The following is a 19,707-nucleotide window of genomic DNA, read 5'->3' on the forward strand; positions in this document are numbered from 1 at the left end:
GTGCATTAGAAACTAAGAGGTAGAGCAGGATTAAATGGTTGATTTTTTTAGCATGACAAAAGGCTAATGGTCTAGTGCCCCTACTCTATTCAACTGGTGCTATCTGAAAGTGGGGATGAGTGTGCTGCTGGGGAGGTGGCACTGTTTGCTGCTAGCACAGAATTACTTCAGTTAATCAGAACCAGGGAAGATTGTGACTGACCTGGTTAACAAAGTGAATAAATGGGGAGTGTGATGCAGATGAAATGCAGTGCTGAGAAATGCAAGGTTGGGCACACATTCAAGAGAATAATTGGAAGTATTTGTAGGCTTTGCTGGGCTCTAAATTAACCATAACTATTTAGGTCATTACTTACTATGTCCAGCCTAGTGGAATAGTATGTTGTAAAGGGATCTTACGAAAACAAAAGATAAGCTGAGACCATGGGGGGTGGCAGTAGCACAGAATAGAAGATGCAACTCCCATCCATAAATCAACATGAACCCATAATTTTGTTCTTGCCCATCTCTTAAAGCATCCTGACAGAAAGTAACTCTGAAGACTGGCAATTAAATAATTAAGGAGGTGGAGGATGCTGAAAACAAGGGTTTGTTTAGCAAGAAGTTAAGTAATAGGAAACAGAGGGCAAGTATTTAAAACAATGAGTGGTGTTAAGAATTCAAGTTAAAAAGCTCCTATTTATATTGTTAGTGCCAAAAAAAAGGAAAATAAAAGTGGTATATTTAAAGAGAATTAAAATTAATTATTTTCACAAGAACCTCATTAACCCTTGGGAATCATTCTGTTAAGCAATCATGGAGGCCAAATGTTCGGGAGCATTATGTTATTTTAAAACAATTCTAATCCTACAATAGTACTGGACCAGTTATTCCAATGCTATCTGCAGAGATCCATCTTCTCCATTAAAAAAACCCACACAGGTACTAACCGGCTGCCTCCTATTTGGGAACCTGAGCTTTTAATAGGCACTGACGTTTTTGTGCTCAGCTTTGCTCCCTTAACTTTGAACTGGTTGGCAGTGGAGAGTCTACATTGCGCCAGGGCTCCTACTTCACTCTACAAAAGAAGGTTTGCACCCAAGGAAGAAATGGTTCAGCACACAAACTTTGCTGTAAAAAAATTTTCTTTATGGAGCTACCTATTCTGAGTGTAATTTATGCAGCTGTGATTTCCCCCATCTGGGATCCCAGGGTGATATCTGCAGCAGCTGGTGCACGATATTGAATGGTCCTTTAAAATCTCCTTGCTGCTGAGCAGAGGCTTGTGTGATTTTCAGTAGCATTTATAAGCACTCAGGCTGCACCATGGTGTGATCCCCTGCACATGCCAGGCACTTGGATGGGGAGAGGCTGAGATTAATGATGACATAATACACTAAGAAGAGATATTAATGCTCTTAGGCATGAATTAATGAAATACCATTGAGAATTTATCCTGCATGAATAAAAGGATTTGGAAGTTGTCGTTCTAAAAACCACATTAAGATTTTACTGAAAAAAGCCCCAAACACTCTGTTGAAATAGACGGGATCCTAACAAACCCTCACTCCAGACTTTTGGCAGAGCTAGATGATTGAGCTGGAGCCATTAACTGAATTCCTACTAATTTACAAAGTGTTTGTGTGAATGAAAGACACAGATCTCTTGCTTCCAGGGTTGTGACAGTGATAATTTTTTATTTCCAACTCAGTGCAAAACTGTGGTGTAACCATGGAATAGAGACCCAGCACACCAGTGGCATCCATAAATCTGGGATCCTCATCCCACAGTGAAGCCATATAGCAAGATCCTTGCTTGATGAAATGGTACCACTGCTCTTCATAAATGTGGGAGGTGATTGTCACCATTTATTTTTTAATAAATTAAGGAATGCTTTAGTGTGATCTCTCTGGGGTGTCTTTGCAGGTTTACTTAAAAACTGAAGGATTACTGCTGAATCTCATCTTTTTAAGTTCTTCATTGTACCCTAGAATTAGTGAATTAAAATGTTGTGTGTGCATATCTATATATATTTATATGATTGTCTACCTGTAGCTTCTCTTGATTTTGAAAAGCAATTTTATTCAGGGATTAAAAGTTACACTACTGTATGTTGTCATATAATCAAATCTAGAAGAGAAGTTTTGTCATTTTTGAGGCAAAGGAGGGATAACGCCAGCTACAGTACACAGGGACCATTTCCTTTTTTGTTGCTCTGTTAATATTTGTTCTGAGTCGTAAAAAAAAAATTCCTTAAAACTTAGGACATCAAGTATGACACATATTTTATCCATAATTTATGGCAACTTGAAACACCTTTTATTGCCTACATAAGTGAATATATGTAAACTTTATTAGTAACTTCATTTCAAATTTAAAATAAGCAAAGGTGTATTGTAGAATTTACAGATAAAGGTTAGTTTTAACTAAGAAGGTATTACCGGTGTTTCTTCATGTTATGGTTCACTTATGTAGAATTGAGATGTATTTTATATTAGACAATGCATAGCACCATTATACAACAGTTCACTAAATGCACATCCCATTCAATCTTTTGTAGGAATTAATATAACTGGACTGAAGTTACAAGGAAGAATTGAACTGAGCCAGTAGGGTTAACACTGATACTAACAGGAGATTACCAGCCATAAGAAAATTACAGCTCTTCTGAAAGACAGTGCCTAAAATAGCAACATATTGTGGGCACCATCATAGGAACTGGTTAACTGATGACCCTGAAGAAACACTTGTTTCCATTAATTCTGCTGCCATTATTTTGCTATTCTTGAACTCTTCCTCTGAATTCTTCTGTCCTTCTGATCCCAAGACAAGATGGCAGGAATGTTAGAAGAGAACATAAATTACAATAAGCTGTCAACTATATAATTATACGGTAACCTACTACACTGAGAAATTACACCAACAGAAATTTGGCAATGTATTGGCTGCTAGCTAAACACAGGACACTCACTAGCTCAACATTAAAAGAAAAAAAAAAAACAGGCTCACTAAAAAGCAACATCTACATTACAAAGAAGCTAACAAAAGAATTCCCTTATGATACTTAGGTTCAGCTGGTTCATCTTAGGTTCATCAGCTACATTTTCTTGTATTATGAAAACTTGTTACATTTGCAATTGAATATGTATTTAAGATCACAATGCTACAAACCTTTCTCCAGAATGTAGTTTTGTCACCTTTAGTTAGACACAAAGGAGTAATTGCTTGAAATAGGGTTGAAGATTCTGCAGAAAGTTGATGATGTTATTAGGTCATGTGTACTGTAATTACTTGATGACCATAATTTTGAAATCCTTAAGAACATGAGTTCCGAAGTAGTAGGCAGCAAGTATGCTTTTGCCAGAGAGACTAAGGGAATAAATTTTGCTCCAAGGAGCTTGCTGTGCACCCTGAATCAGCAGATTCTAAGAACTAAGTCCTGTTTCATAGAGACTTCAGATTTTTAAAGCATCTCTACTAAAGGAGCAAACCCTTTCTGATTAAATTTTCTGTTTCAGTGACTCTATGCAAACACAGCAACTTTTAAGTGTTAAGGAACTTACTGGCAAGAGTTACCAGTGGCTGATGGTGGAAGATGCTTTTTTATTTATGAACAATTGCTACAGTGTCACAGTCCTGAATAGATATGTTGAGGTTACCTGAACCCCACCGTTCCATCTCAACCTGGATTTTAGTTTTTTAGAGCTTGAACCTTCTCAGCAGTGGGAAGTCTTGCCCGAATATTCTTCTGAAATCCAAACGTCTTAAAAATGCATTGACTTATTTTCCAAAAGGACTTTATATATTTCAATGCATTAGAAGGTAATGCTACAGCTTTTGAGTGAACTTTTGTTGTTATCATACAGAAAATCACAGTGGCCACACGTGAAACTGTGCCCTCTGTGATGATGGGGCATTAATTTGGGAGTTATTTGAAAGAACACAGTTTAGGAAGTGGTGACAAATGCAGTCCTTGATGCTGTCTTTGAAAGGCCCTGGATGAGAGGAACAAAAGAGGCTTGGGAATCAACACAACAAAGATTTCAGACTTCCAATTTAGCTGCTGATTTGTGGATAACATCTTGGGCATCAGCTGCCTTCTGCAGCTCTCTAGCTTGATAAAAATAGGGACAGTCGTGCTTATTTATCTAACACAAACCAGTGCCATGATGGATGAATTATTTAGATAGCACTCAGAGTGCTGGCCAAATGCTGCTTATTTGTGTTTTCCCCACTGCAACAATGTATCTTCATCACTAATAATTAACTGCTAATTACTGTTGCCAAGAACATGAGAATGGTGTTTACCACCTTATTTGTAATTTCAGTGCAGATGCCTACTTAAAAGTTATGCAAATATACGAATTTACAGTACATTTTCCTAATGACCCTGCTATATCTGGGTTTGATCCTATTCAATTGAGACAAAGGAACAGTAAAGATGACCTGTCTTCTGTACAGCTATAGACAGTTTCTGTTGAATTCTCAACACTTAAATCATGAAATGTAAAGATGCCATTCTAGACAGGGCACATCTGGGTCGAAGGACTGCTGATGCCAATTATGCTTCGTACATAATAATGCACATTTTACCTATTTGGAAAAAAATTCACATTTATTTACTGTCAAACAGGTGTTAAACTTTACACTGGGTATTAGTGATGGGCTCATTATTAACAGGTTTACACAAAGGGATGAAAAAAGCAGAATTTTGTTGAAACAATTTACATTTCATTTGATTTTTTTATCATAAAATAAATTAATTACTAAATATAGGCAGAAGGAATATGGAAGAGTTATAGTTATGTTTTATTTATTTTTTTTAAAGGACAGGCACCTTTTATTCACGAGAAAGCTTGTGAGAAGTGTCCAGTGTCCCCTTTACCCCTTACCACCCAACCCTGATTAAAGGATGAACAGGGAATTGAGTTACAATCTTTGTTAGCTACACCAAATTTGTGCAAGGCTTGGCATAATTGGCTTCTAAAACAACTTTCTCCCCAATTATGGTTTTTTTTGGCAATAAAAATTCAAAACTTAAGAGTAAAAACTAACTTGTCAAAGCAGAACACTGTTTACAGTGAAAAAATAAGTGAAAACAGGTAGAACTTGCATTTTAAACAAACTATCGTACTACGAACAGTGTAAGAAAAACAGCTTATAACATATGTGCAACCAAGAGCTTTTCACAATATTTTCTTCAAACTCTTTAAAATTATCTTTTAATGACAATTATATTTCAGTTGGACACAAATGTATTTATTTTACCCTAGCAATAGAACAAAATATAATTTCTTTAGCCATTTTTTCATGAGAACGGTTCATTGTACAGTTGAGGAAATATATGAAATAAGGCCTGTGGCTTGATTGCTAGTGGTTAGACATGTATTCAATCTTTGCCCTAATGGAAAAGATTTGCAGTGAACTGCAAATTGATGCAGAATATCTCTCCTGCTTTTGCAAGTCTTGTCAGGAACAGTAAGGTACAGTAAATTTGTCCCACAGGATTTTAAAGCCTACGCCTTGTATATAATACAATGTAGGCCCAGGAAAAAAAAATGGTGCAGCCATATTTACAAATTTAGTTCACAAACTGCTGCAGTAAAATGGCTGGAAAGTGTTTATTTCTCTTTTTTTTTCACAATTTTGTTAAATTCAGCAGCAGAAGATATCGTAAATACCTTGTTGGTATTTCTTTTCTTTGTAACAAATAATTCATTTTAGTATACTCTGTGTATATACAAAGTTTTTGCTTTATAAAAATTCACAGAACTGCGAGGTCCAGTCATCCCTGTTACTGGAGAACCACAGGGTCAACAGAATTGTCTCTTCGAGCAGATATGAGGGAGCCTGCATGGGGCCAATTAAGTCTTTTGTAATACTTGAACGTGACCTTTAATATTTCTTTGCTACACTATTAAAGGCTTGTCACTAGTTGCATTTGTCCTTCTCTAACGTCTCCTTCCGGAATACATCCTTCTTTGTTAATGGGAATGATATAGCCGTCGCTATTACCCCTGCTGATTTGATAGTACATCTGGAGCTGGTGGCCAGCTCCTAGGTTTGGCATGCTCTTGTAGTAAATGTCCTCGTTTTCACTCCTCCTGGAGGGAGAGAGGTCTTCTTCAACGTCGGGGCTGCTCTCTGGGTAGGGAGAGTCTCTGAGGTTGGGCATGCTCGTGTAGAGAGAGTCTCTGTTGGGGGACTGGAGGTGGTCGTCAGCCTCGGCTGTCAGCTGTGAGACGTAGCTGTCAGTTCCCTCGGTCTTCACTTTCTTCTGGGGCTGGTACAGAAGGGAGTGAGTCCGCTGGGGGATGAGCGGGGCCTCCAGCTCTTTGTGGTGCAGCTCCAGCCCGGGGGCGTCGCTGTGCATCAAAGATGAGGCGTCTGCCACGATGGCGTCATCTTCGCTACTGCTCCCGCCGATCACAGCCTTGGCTGGCAGCGCCCGCTCCAGGTTGTGGTTCTTGCTGCCGCCCCGCAGGTTGTTGTGCACTAACTCTGAAATGATCATTTTCTCAAAAGCTGCATCATTCAGGCTTAGTCCACAGTCTACAACTTGCACGCTGTCGTTATAGTCTCCATTGCGCAATGAGTAGCTGTTGTTGAAATTACCATTTAGCGGTAGAGTATCCATGGCACTTGTATCCCTGGCATTGTTCAGTGAATGTCCTGAAATGCAAAAGGACAGCTCTGGTTATTGCCTGACATGTTTATATCACCTTTTTTTTTTTGTTTTATTTTTCTTTTTAACAAAGTTCTTTAATGTAGTTCAGGACAAAGTTGTACTTGGAAGTAAAACTTGAGAAAAGTTAGTTTATTGAACATTCCCAAATGTAAACAGTTGCACACCTTATAGGAAAGATGCATTCTAAAAATAGTAATGTGTGTTTCCTGTGGGGAATAGTGACATTTGAATTTCGTAATTTAGTGTCAATTATGTGACTTTTCCACAAGGAACTGTTCACTCCATGCCCTTGCATATGTAATGCAAAGCAATTCATTTGGAAACATCTATGTTTTGAAGTACATCACCATGATTTAGAAAAAGAAAATTAACAGAATTTGTCCTAAACAACACTAAATTAAAAAGGAATTAGATCACAGACATAACTGAAGGTAAATGTACAACATAAACCCACATAACTGGCAAGCAACTACTTTAACAACATTTCTAACATTTTTTTCCTGTTTTTTTGGTTTTGTTTTTTTTTTGGAGATGAAGTAAAGAAAAGAATGAAAAAAATGGATAAATACAAAGAATTCATGTTAAACAAGGACAGCCATCTTTCACACTACAGGGACCAGGGCCCACAAGCACCATCCAACAACACGATAGACAGCAGGTGGAATGACTCACTTTGGACAACTCACATCATGTCTGTCTGCTCAGGCTATCTGGCCTAAGAGTAGCTGATATATAAAAGAAAGTAAAATGATTTATTGTAACATGATGAAGAATTACTGAGCTTCTCAGCAACTTAGTCAGAGCAAGGGTTCAGCAAATTAGATTACTAAGCAATAACAGCTTTTCTTTTCCCACTTAATGTAATTTTTTTGCACTAATATTCTGTCTGCCAACAAAGGCCCCAGGCTCCTAAAGGTCAAAGTTTGCCTGCAGTCTGCATCAGTCACAGTGACAGCACTGAATGAACCAGAATAGTTAATTAAGAGCTAGGCCCACAGTTACCATGGGCATGGAAGTCAAATGCAGAAATGTTAGGAATTTCTGTAAGTATGGGTCACAGAAATTAAACCAAAGAATAAATATTAATTGTGGAATGGGAAGAGGAAATCAGCCATGGCTGATATCTCATAGCTGTTGAGGGAATGACAGATTGGGTAAGTCTGCTGAAAACATGAAAAGGAGTTTAAGAGGGGGGAAAATGAAGTCTTATGATGATTAAAGTCTTTATGCTTTGGGTTTTGGCTTTTTTTTCCAATAACTTGATAAAGAAAAGGTTTTCCTATAGACACAAAGACATGTAAACTATGACAGCACAGTGCTTCCCAAGCAAAGCAAAAGAAAAAAAAAAAAACTTTGCAAGAAATTAAACAGTCTGAACCATGGAAATCAGATGGTTAGAGCATTCCTAGAAAAGCACTTTATCTACAGATATGTCTGGAAGTAAAGAAAGAATGAAGTGACTTTACTGAAATGAGACTGACCACTGTGAGGCTGCTGCATAATATGCAAGGCTTGGAGGAGTATAAGGGAAAAGTTTTTTGGAAAAGATTTTACATTTTCTCATTTTGTGGATTTATTTTTTCATAATTAAAGCTGCAGCTTATCTTAGAAAATTCAATATTCCCTAGAAATGTTGTTTTCAATTAAAAAGAGATTGCATTTTCTCATGAAAAGATTTTTGTCTTCAACTTTGAAAAATAGAGTAATCATTTCCAAATAAATTCTGAGCAATTTGCAAATCATTTTGCATTTGTGTTATTGCTAACTCTTCTCCATGTGTACTGATTTTAACAGTGATGAGGGTTGTTTGAAAGGCCTCTTTAAGCTTTGATTAAACAACTATGTAGTTTCGCAATTTCATGTATGTTCCAAGATTTTTCTTGCAGTGGATTTAGCTGTGCAGAACATATGGCATTTATAAAAGTAGACAACACATGGACCACATGCTGGATTCATTTCCCTCATGAAAGTGATTTAATTCTGTAATTTTCATTTTCTTTTCCTCTGCTAAAGAGATATCAAAATACATCTGATAATCCAAAATGAGTTTTCTATGATATACTGCAGAGTTAAGCATGCTAGAATATATTCAAATTGGTTTGATGAGGCAAATTTTGTTGCCCATGATCAGGTAATTAATTTGAAATCTTTCATAGCCTGTAGCAAGATTACTGTAGGAATGTAAAAATATAAGTAAATTATTAAGCATATCGGCATGACACCACTTTGGTTTTAAACAGCAAATTATTTCAGCATTGAATAACTTGTGTTACCAATAGGGCTTGCTACAGACCTCATGGTGTTTCCCAAAAAGCAGTTTGCAAGTACTTTTTGAATGTGGAAACATTTTATTTGCAAATTGTGAACCACTTGCCCGCTGAGTCTACTTCATGACCGCTAGTTATGTTTTAATTGTGCCCATTAAAAATCATGCTGAAAAAATTTACATTTGATAGGCAAAGTTAAGTTTTACTCCCATACTTGTCTCTCTGTAGGTTGCTAGAGGAAAGCATAAGGAAAGTAAGAAAACAAGAGAATGAAAATAGAAACTACAGTTCAGTTAAAAAGAAGACTTGAAATAAAAACTGGAAACAAGGTTTTATGAGCTCTTTTTCAAAGATTTATCATTCTATTTACACTAAAGTGATCTTAGGACTCATCAAACAGTATCTGCAAGATATTTACTGATGAACTGCAACATCGTTAAAAAAAGCAAGTAGATAATGTAACAACAAAATGTTAGGTAAATGATGACACCCTTTATTCCTACAGAACTAAACTTTTCTAACTGTTAATCTCAAGGTTTTTCTACAGGAAAATGATCTCCCATAAAGCTGCACTATACTATAGTTTAGATCTGTTTGAGGCTGGATACAATTTTCCACACCAGGGTATCCAAAGGTGTCAAGATGCCTTGCACTGCTTTATTTTCTCATCCATTCCATAAGCAGGGTTTTCTCAGCAAGCTTTAGAGTCAACCTTATATTGCATAGACATGATACCTCTAAGTGATATTTATCTTGAAGATGGGCTCTCGGACCATGTGGTGTCAGTCCTTTAATAGTATATTAAGATTTATGCCACCTGTGTTAAAAACATGGATAATTATTGGTAAATACTGTTAGGGCAAAGGCATTACTATAATATAGTGCAGTTTTACAAGCTGACATTGGCAACACTGCATTTCTCGAATTTATTTCAGAAATTCAGACTGTATGGCTGGGGTATTGCAACTCGAGTTTCTATCTAGGGAAAAGAGGGAATTTGGAGTGAGCCAAGAAAAGCAGTTTATTCAGGAAGTATAAGCACACCTGGTGAGTTAAACACAGGAGCTGAAGGGGCATTACATACAACTGTTTCTGCGAGCAATGTGTTATAGGGGTTGTTAGTGCCGTGTGGTCGAAGAAGAGGGTTTGTTAGTAGGTAATTGCCAGTCATTCCTAAAGCAAAAGAAACAGAAAAAAAATGTCAGTTGCTTAATTTTAGCCTGACAGTTTCAATAAAGAATAATTTTTATTCATCATGAATCATGTAGGATTTCTAAGATGTAATTCAGCTGAAAATTTCTGGATGTATTTGAGCTATGCATTGGCAATGGGAGCAGGAAAATACAGTTAGATTCCAGTAATTCTCAGGTGCTGTCCAAATCCCCAAAGTAAACATCTAGTGAAAGTGATATTTACTAATGTATACAAAATCACTGTTACACAAGAGTAGCAATTAAATGTTTAGAGATCAAGGTACTACATAAAGCTATTAGGACTTTAAAAATGATCATAGGGAGCACTTCTCTCCAGAATTGACAGAACTGAATTTCTCAAACTGAAAGGCATTGAAAAACCTCTTATGACAGGATCAGAGCTGTTACTCACTTTATTAAAAACACACAGATAGTGGAAGGGAATTGCTGTTTTCCAACAGACAGTGGATGACAAATTGCAAGAAGCATATCTTAGTATATGCAAAAGTATGCATGCTGAGGGGAAAGCAAAATATTTGCTCTAAGAAATCAGAGCATTCACATTTTCTCCTGGGACAGTCATGCTGCAAACGTATCTGCCAGGTTTTAAAAAAGAATTCCTTGAATGACAAATTTCTTTAAACTATCAGTTTACAAACAATGTAAGACAAAGAAAAATACTACATGAACAGACTCTTTTAAACTCTTGTAAATTCAAATTTACATGTTAACGCAACACCATTTAAACACTCTCAGAATAATCAGATAAAAAATGAGCATATTTTGAGAAATTATTAAAAAGTCAATTGATCTCTGATTTCTAGCTACTACAAGAAAAGTGCCGTGATTTAAAAATTAATTTAAACATTTCAATAAGATTAAATTCAAGTTTCATTTTTTTATTGCTTTGCAAAACAGTACATCAGGATCAGTGCATTATAGACCCAAGGACAATTAGAGAAATAGCTCTATTTTTATAGTATAAATATTTTTATTTGTCAAGTAATTATATATATTCCAAATATTAATGCTTTTGTACTTCCAGAGCTGCTTAGCAGCAGAAATGAGCAGAAATTTTTAACACTCAGAGAATTATGGTCTGAGTATGCTAATCTTATTTGAAAGTTTGTATTAGTGATCAACTAACAAAATTATCATAGTTTTTTCCCATTGTAAAGTACTTCTTACCAGAAATAATAACTGAAATATATTCTGCTTGGTTTTTTTAAATTTTGTACACTATATTTAATCTTAGACTAATTACGTGTAATTTATAGTTATTTTTTTTTTCAATCCAAATTTCTTTATTACAAGAAAAAAAACACAATTAAAACCTTGATTTTTATTTTAAAGGGAAAATGGCACTTGCCATTAATTATTAAACTACCCTAATACATATGTATCACTGAGATAGTGACAAAATTATAACTGAACAGAGTTGATAACAAATTTTCTAATCATAGCAGAACATCTCCAGTGACTTGAGTCTGGAACTTGAAACAGGGAGAAGCTGCTGAGACCTCTGTTCAACACTGGGTTAACAGTGCAGCACAGTCAGGGCAAACCTCAGGAGTCAAGACAGCAAATTAGAGAAATTACCAAATTTTATGTGCTTGTATTTTTGGAATTTTAGTATGACACTTAAGGAGACATGAAAAATATACATTTTCTACCTAGGAGAAGTTACTTAATTTTGGTTTTTGCCAGAAAAACATGCAGGGGCAAGAGGGGTGGGAGGAGCAGTGAGACACACAGGTCTTACCCACTATGTACCAAATATCAAAAAGTAGAATCATGCTTTCTGATACCTTTTGCTTTGCAAATACCACAATTTTACTTCCAAAATGAATGTAAATACAGGTTCCTGCTATCAAATCCTGAATTTGGATTTTCTGTTTGAAACTTTCTGAGTGGAGCAGGAACTGGTTGCAGTGTGACCAGGACTACCTGCTCTTCACTTAAGGATTGGGTGGAAGAACAGGCTCCAAACCTGGCTTGCACAGAGCAGTCCTCCCTCCACTGCTGGCTCAAACTGCCTCCAAAACACAGCAGGGAGGGGAGAAAGGGAGGGACAGTCTTGGTAAACACCCTTGTCTTCTGTGTGGACATGAGAATGAGGTTACAGATTTCAAATTCTATCTGAGATGAGAAGTTTTGAGTTTTGACTTCTCTGTGCCTGAAAATCTGGATTCTGTCCCATGTTACAGATATGATGCTCTTTGAAATAGAAAAGATAAATGATTTACAGACATCTCTTGCATAGAAATGATATCAATTAGATTTCACTGGGAAAATTTCTGCACCTAAAAATCAGTCAAATATGCATTAAAATGTTACTGCACTCATATTTCTATTTCAGATTTAACCTATAAAGGTTAGGAAAGATTTAAAATTATGATCTTGCTTTTAAGCTAAATTATTGATGAAACTAATTTAAATACATTCCCATGAATTGAAGAATTCAGCTTCTATAGCAGGGGCCAGTTAAGGGAACATGGTTTTCAAAAGTGCTGGTGGATAACTTTAAAAATCTGCTTTTAGAGAACACTTGTCCAGATTTTTTTTAACATTATTTTCAATTCTTCTGTGTTAAATGATATAAAATCTGTAATAATTTATGGGTTCTAAAACTGAAATGTTCCCAGTGACTGACCTTGATTAAGTGTTGAAGTGCTGTTGATGTCACCTGAGATAAAAGACGATTCCGATTGTTTTCTCACAGTGTCATTCCACATCCTCCTTATCCGACTCTGTTAGCACAAAGCAGTGAGACAGAACAGTAGATTACAAAAAGATTTTTTCCAGCTCATGTGCTATTGTGTAGAATATTTGTGTTTATTTTAGCCTAAAGTAAACCATTTTTCTAGCACATCATGAAATTTCCTTATTTTTTTTTATTAAAACTCTAATTTATTAAACTTTAGTTCAATGAAACATGATGGTATAAATCTTCCTATAAATAGTCCCTAATTACAAGAAAAAAAAACCATATTTGTATTAGACCAAAATAACTGCTTAAAAAGAAATAATTCTACAATGCAGAAGTACGTATTTACCATCTAAATGACAATAATGAGAAGACAATTAGTCTTTCTGATTGGAAGACATCTCAGTAGGCTTTCCATAAATAAGGTAATTAAAAGATGCTGTCAAAATCTTTGTTACCTGCGTGCCAGAGGAATAGCGAGCACTGGTTCTGGTGGTTGATGCCTTCACTGAGCTGTGGGGACTCTCAGTTGGAAGTCCTCCACAGCAGTAGGAATGTCTGAAGCATTTCCCATATTCCTTACGTACCTGTGGGGGAAAAAAAATTGCTTAGCACAAGAAACAGTTTTAAATAGCTGCTGGCAAAAACACATGAACCTTGCATTGAAACTACTCACTTTTCAAGCATATAGATAATTCTTGTCTGTTGAAATGCTGGCTGCTAGCAAACCCACATATTTCTCTCTACTCAGTGGCAGCATTAGCAGCTACCCAGGAGTTTTGAACCAATTATTTCCAAGGTATACACACACTTCTTAGAGATGTCCCTGAATAATCACCACTGACTTAGTTATAGAATTGTTTTTATCCAATTTTCATATTGTAGATTAATATAGTAAAGTTTACTTGAATTGAATGCTGGCTGAAAATGGTGGTTTTTGTAAGAGCTTTTGGTGCAGAAAGCACATCAAGCCTGTTTTCCCATCCTAGCAGGCAAGAAGGGCTTGAGCACTGCTCAGTACTACCCCTATGCAATGATTCCCAATAAAGAGTGTAAAATTTCCAGTGCCTGTAAAGGAATTTTCTTACTCTGTGTAACTCATCCAGCTGCTACTTCAGATGGCCACAGCTGCCCTGCCCTGAACAGAGCTCACAAACACCACTGACCCACTCCAGGCACAGCCCCAGCTGTGCTGGTGGAGCCACTTGCCAGTGTTCCAGAGTCACTTTTGAACCATAAAGGCTGGGAATGAAGCACCTTTCACTTTTACGACCAAAACATAAAATTCTGTCTTGGTTGAATCTAAAAATTTGAATATACCCATATTTCTGACTTTTTTTTTTTTTCTGACAGAGCAGCAAAACTAATTAATGACTTCAGTATTTGGGCTTCATTTATTCACTTTCTTTTTCCAGTGACCTACTGGAAACTTTAGTTTTGTTATGAGTGATAACAATTGCCATAAAAGTAATCAGGATCACTTTACAGAGCAGTTCATTCTCTTATATTCCATGACTGCTTCATTGACTATTAGTTTTGGACAACAGAAGAGTGTGTGCATATCTTGGCAGCAAGACTGCACCAGTGAAAGGACAGAGTGGATAGAATTTGTATGGATGTGTAAGTCTAAACTCATAAATCTTCCACCAGATTACATGGGAATTTAAGTGTCTCTTCTACATCAATAAGACTCATGAGTTACTGTGAAAAGAGGGATTTCAGCTAATCTGGAAATTCTGCCTGACCTATGAATATATAAGACAGAAAGTTACGTGTATGCAAAAGAGAAAGAAGAAAAAATGCAAAAAATTAATAGTGTGGATTTACACATGTAATGTGCTGTTTTCTACAGGAGTTTTACTCAAGGAATACATACTGTGCTGCTTTTATAAATCACAAGGATGAAGAAAAGTTGAATAATTTTTACGTTAACTTCAAGCGAGGCACAATAATTCAGCTTTTTATAAAAGTACATGGTACATATTTAAAGTCAACTCCTACCTATATCAGCACAAAAGACATGTAAAAAAATGAAAACAGAAATGAAACAACTTCAAATTATACTTTTTGAACTTTGAAAACATAGGTCTATATACACTGTCACTGGATGGTGTAACACCTAAGAAAAAACTCTCCTGAACACTAATGGATATTAAATGCTCTAAGCCACTACACAGAAGAGACAATAGCAATCAAAACTGTATTTTTACCCAAACACCACCCTCCAGGGCTGGTTTTGCCTAATGCCTTATTGCAGTGAATGTACATTATCTGTCAGGACTGTGCATTCCACTGTCATTATTTCTAAATTATAGCTTGTTGGAAACTGATGGAAGCAACAGCACTATCATCTCATCAGAACTGGAAACATAATAGTTTTCACTTCCACAATTCTATTTCTCTGTTCAATTTAGTGACCAAGTAGTAATAACAGAATAAAAAGACTACATTAGCTATGCAGACAGAGCACAGGACAATATCCAGTCAAAGGCAGTGACACTTAAAAATCTTAAATGGCAGCTTTAACATTCTTTCAGGTATAAATCTTATTGCTCTAGGTTATGTTTTTTCATACTTGACTGGTATTTTAATATTGCTTTTTGCTGACTCCACTTTATATGAAAACAATGCACAGCTGTAAAAAGAAATAAAAAAAAGGAATCTGTTTCTGATTTTCAAATCCAATACAAATAGTAAAAAGGGAAACATTTTATGAAACCCTAACCTAGAAAATATTTGCATTTTGAGAATGTTTGCATTTTCTTCCCTATCTTCTTATCTTAGGCTCAATCTGCTAAGTGTGCTTTTGTTTTCCCCAAACGAGTGGAGTGTCATGTTGATCCAGGTAAAATTCTGTCTACCAGATCTTTTCCTAAAACACCTCTGAATGCCATTGTCTACACCACATTTGGAGATGCTGGTAATGTTAGAGTTGGTACAGTTGAGAACATGAGCATAGAATTTTTGTATTTAAACAACACTTTATCCAGTGGTCTCAAACCATCTTGTAAATATCAGTTAATTATGTCTCTGGTGAGCTAATTATAATGGGAGTTAATAATTGCTAGGTCTCCAGCCTAAAACTGGGAAAAATATTTATAATCTAAATACTGCAAATTGGATATTTCCAAATGTAGGACATACTGCATTTCATGTTAAGTTTGTTTGGGTGGGATTTTTTGATGTTCACCCTTCCTCTCAACTCTCATTACTTTCATTTGTCCTGCCTTCTAACAAAGGCTTTCATTAAAACACCTCTCAGGCATCCTTGGAAGCAATCTCCACCCTCTGCGGAAGAGAAGGGGAAGGGAAGAGAAGGGAAGAGAACCCAAAAAAGGGTCCCATGGAGCTGTGCCCTTCACTTTCCTTCTCTCCTGCTTGCTCCTCTCTCCCCTTCAAGATTTCTCTCTGTCTCCTTCCATCTCTCTCTGTCTCTCTCTCCTTACAGCTCCTTCTGGACCCTTCTGCTTTAATCCAGAGAAAGGGAGCAGAACTAATTTAGCTGATCCCACTTGTGAGGGAGGCTCCAGTGAAGAGAACAAAGCTATTGGGATTTCTGGGGCAGGCAAACACTTGGAAAAAAAGCATTAATGCTGGCATCTTTTCTATCTTCAGAAAACTATTCCTGTTAGCAGGTGTCCAGCATTAATGACTACTTTGTTCTAAGGGGTGTCAAAGTTCATAATAAAATTAATTTTTACATCCCACTTAATTTTGTAATGAATGAGCACACATAGTACTATCCCTGCCTATCACCCATAACTTTATGTGGCAGCTTAATAGGATCTCAGGAAAGGTGCTCTGCCTTGTTCTAAGGAAAGGACAGCATTTCCAGGCTGGTATGGGCTGATATCATAACTGATCCTCTGTTTGCAGCACTGCAGCGAAGGCAGGACTTGTTTCATGTGAACATAAAAGATTTTTGGCTGTAAGTCCAGGCTGATATGTACCACACTACCAGTGTTCAACTTTTGCATTTTCTACATAAAACCTTCAAACTTTTCAAGCCCAGGTTGGAAATGCTGCATCCATGCTAAACCTGTCTGGGTCACAGAGCAGTTACATGACTCCCACTAGCACATACAGCAAAATCTGCACTGGAATTCTGGTCCCCTCCTCAAACTACTTCAAAATACTCCAGATCTTCAAATTGTTAATTTTATCTCTATTTTCTTAAGAATTATGTGTGGCATTTCTAAGGAGTTAGGGAACATTCATCTGTGGTTTTGGTAACTTACTTTCTTTTGAAGGGCACAATGAAAGATGAAAATAAACATTCCTTGGAAAGCATTAAATACTGTGAAGAGATATGTCATCACAACGGTCCCCTCATTTATAAACAGCAGACCAAATGACCATGTTAGGCCAAGGAGACACAGGAGAGCAAATGCACCCAGGACCCAGGATCTGCAAAAGAAAATTAATTTTAGTAACATTACTTACAAGAATGTACTTTGCCAAATCCAATATTAACATTTCAGTTCCTGCAGTTGACTTTTACTAGTTTCACATTCAAATGTAAAAATTCCTTGGGTTTAACCTTTTATCTATTAAAGAAAGAACAATTCCATTCAGTACTCCTAGACTCCAATGAAAACAGCAAGAATAGATATAACCTTTGTCTTTCTCAAGAACAGCATAGGATGTCAAAACTATTTTGAAATGCAGAAGTATAGCACAAGCCTCAGCTACTCCCATTGCTTTATCTGCTTTTAGAGAAGAGATTGATAAATCTGGCTTAGCCACTAATCACACCATAGATTTTAAACAGTGGTGCTGCCATATGACACCAAATAATGTAACACAAATGCACAAAGGTTAAACAGCAGATTAAAAGCCTAGAGCCCAAATCATTAATGCTTCGATAAACTCAGCTAAACTGAAGCTAGAGGATGCAACTTCCGCATGAAGAAACCCTGCTGAAATGCGACAAAAATATGGATATTGCTTTACAGAACAATCTAAAAAAGATTCCATCATGAATAGGTTAAGGAAAAGGAATTGTAGCAAACAGCACAGAATGAAAGGGAAAGGGAATTTAGTCAGTGAATTCCACATCTAACTAATGATCTTACTTGATAAATGGCTTATTATCTTCATAGCTAGAAAGCATTATAAGCAGAAAAGAGAAACAAAATTATTAGACAGAATTGAAACAGAAATTAATAAGAGCATTTTTAATTGTCTATAAAAATTAGTCAAAATTAGGAAATTCAAAATGCAGAGGCAAGCAATTTAAAAGTATAAAGGCATGTAATAGTTTAAAAGTCTTTAGCAAATCAGGTATCTCAAAAATAGTTAATTAAAATTAAGGGAAATCCACAATATGACCGAGTTTGTAAAGTTAAAAATCATGCTAGAAGTTTGTTAATGTAGGGTTCTATCTTACCCAGGTAAGTCCGTATTATAGTAGCCATCACAAACACGGTAATTACTGGTGTGGATGAGAAGACAGAAAGAGGAAAAGGAAGAAAAGAGAGAGATGCTAGAGATTAGCTCTCTCTCTCATCATGCAACATGCAATGAAGCTGATACTGACCTATCTAGAACATCTAGTTCACAATGTTATCCTTACTGAAAGTCTCCCTTTGCCATTTCCAACGTTCAAAGCAGATCTGTCAGACCCTTTCACATCCAACCCTCAGTGTTAGAAAGTGGCACCATCCCTTCAGTGTTGGTAACAAAAACCTTGAATACAACGTAAGGCTAAACAGAATACAGTAAAAAGCTATCTAAAAAAGTGAAAGCTGCCAAAGCCGTGTTAGTTATCAAAAACTTATATTACTCTGCAAAAGGGACACTACAGTAGAACACCATGATAAAGTAAACATTTGTTAAATTAGCACGAAAACAACAGATAATCTTCAAGTTAACAATAATAATAGAATCAATTCTCTTGGGAGAACAGGATTACGAGTAGAAACTGCTCAGAATCCCTAAATCAAAAAGTCATTTAACAAAACAAACTTAATATAATCATATCAGCCATGCAAACAGGAACATCATTTTTGAACTGCATTTTAAATGCAAATGAAATTACTACAGTGCTGTGGCATTTCCGTGAAACAGTTTCTTGGCACTAGTTCCAGGCTGAAATTATCTAATTTTGACCGGCGTTTGTGACATTACAGCAACAATGTGACGAAAGCAGGATTGGCTCTGTTTGCTTCTAATTGACATCTGCAGTTGCTGGGAGACAATGGCATGTGCTCCTAATGGAGAGTAGCTTTCAATCAGTTCAGCAATCAGAAAATAATCATAGTTCTCATACTTGAACACAAAGCACTTACTTAATGTTTTCCAACCTGCTAGAGTCTGGTTTCAAAGTGTTTGAGTGCTTCACCATTTTGCACAATGTGATCACCAGGAAGATAAGATTCAGCTGTCAAAACAGATAAGAATGAAATTAAACTACTTCAAGTAATAGGTTGAATAATGATGATGTTACAGGCTAAACAAAAACCCTGTAGTTTATTTCCAAGTAGTGAAAATTGGTAACTATATCAGATGGTCTGCAAACCGTGATTGCAAATAAGAATGAGAGGATAAACATATTAGAAGTCCTTGTTTCACCTGATTTCCAAAATACACCACATCATCATGAACCACTGTATTTAACTAACGTCCAGCACTCGCCATTGTCAGTTTAGCTCTGTCCTCCAGCATGTTTTGCTCATCACCTGCTCACCTTTACCTGTCACTCCAGGCCCTGTTCCCCATCACTCTCTGAGGACAATGGTCACTGCTTTACTATACTAGCTGTCTTTTTATCACCCCATCCTGATTTTGAAATGTTTTTCACCTTTACTGGTTTCTCCTTTATTTTTTTTTTTATTTTATTCCTTTTTGTTCTCACAATCCTACTGGGGTCTT

General features: G+C 36.4%; 1 protein-coding gene across 11 annotated transcripts in view; it reads right to left on the bottom strand.

Annotated features, from left to right (window-relative positions):
* Positions 1-4,575: 4,575 nt before the first annotated feature.
* Positions 4,576-19,707, bottom strand: part of ADGRL2 (adhesion G protein-coupled receptor L2) — a 156,023-nt gene continuing 140,891 nt past the window's right edge. For 3 of the 11 annotated variants that reach the window (XM_058029757.1, XM_058029758.1, XM_058029764.1), the window contains 8 exons: positions 19,125-19,216; positions 18,224-18,268; positions 17,910-17,936; positions 17,073-17,241; positions 13,293-13,421; positions 12,781-12,877; positions 9,979-10,107; positions 4,576-6,651 (listed from right to left, as the gene is read on the bottom strand). In XM_058029757.1, the coding sequence (XP_057885740.1) occupies positions 5,897-6,651; positions 9,979-10,107; positions 12,781-12,877; positions 13,293-13,421; positions 17,073-17,241; positions 17,910-17,936; positions 18,224-18,268; positions 19,125-19,216 (1,443 nt within the window). In that variant the 3' untranslated portion in view covers positions 4,576-5,896. Of the gene's footprint in view, positions 6,652-7,339; positions 7,393-9,114; positions 9,167-9,978; positions 10,108-12,780; positions 12,878-13,292; positions 13,422-17,072; positions 17,242-17,909; positions 17,937-18,223; positions 18,269-19,124; positions 19,217-19,707 lie in introns of all 11 variants that reach the window. The other 8 variants (XM_058029763.1, XM_058029768.1, XM_058029765.1 and 5 more) reach the window with 7 other exon arrangements.

Source organism: Melospiza georgiana, chromosome 9 (genome assembly GCF_028018845.1).
Source record: "Melospiza georgiana isolate bMelGeo1 chromosome 9, bMelGeo1.pri, whole genome shotgun sequence".
Lineage (NCBI taxonomy): Eukaryota > Metazoa > Chordata > Aves > Passeriformes > Passerellidae > Melospiza > Melospiza georgiana.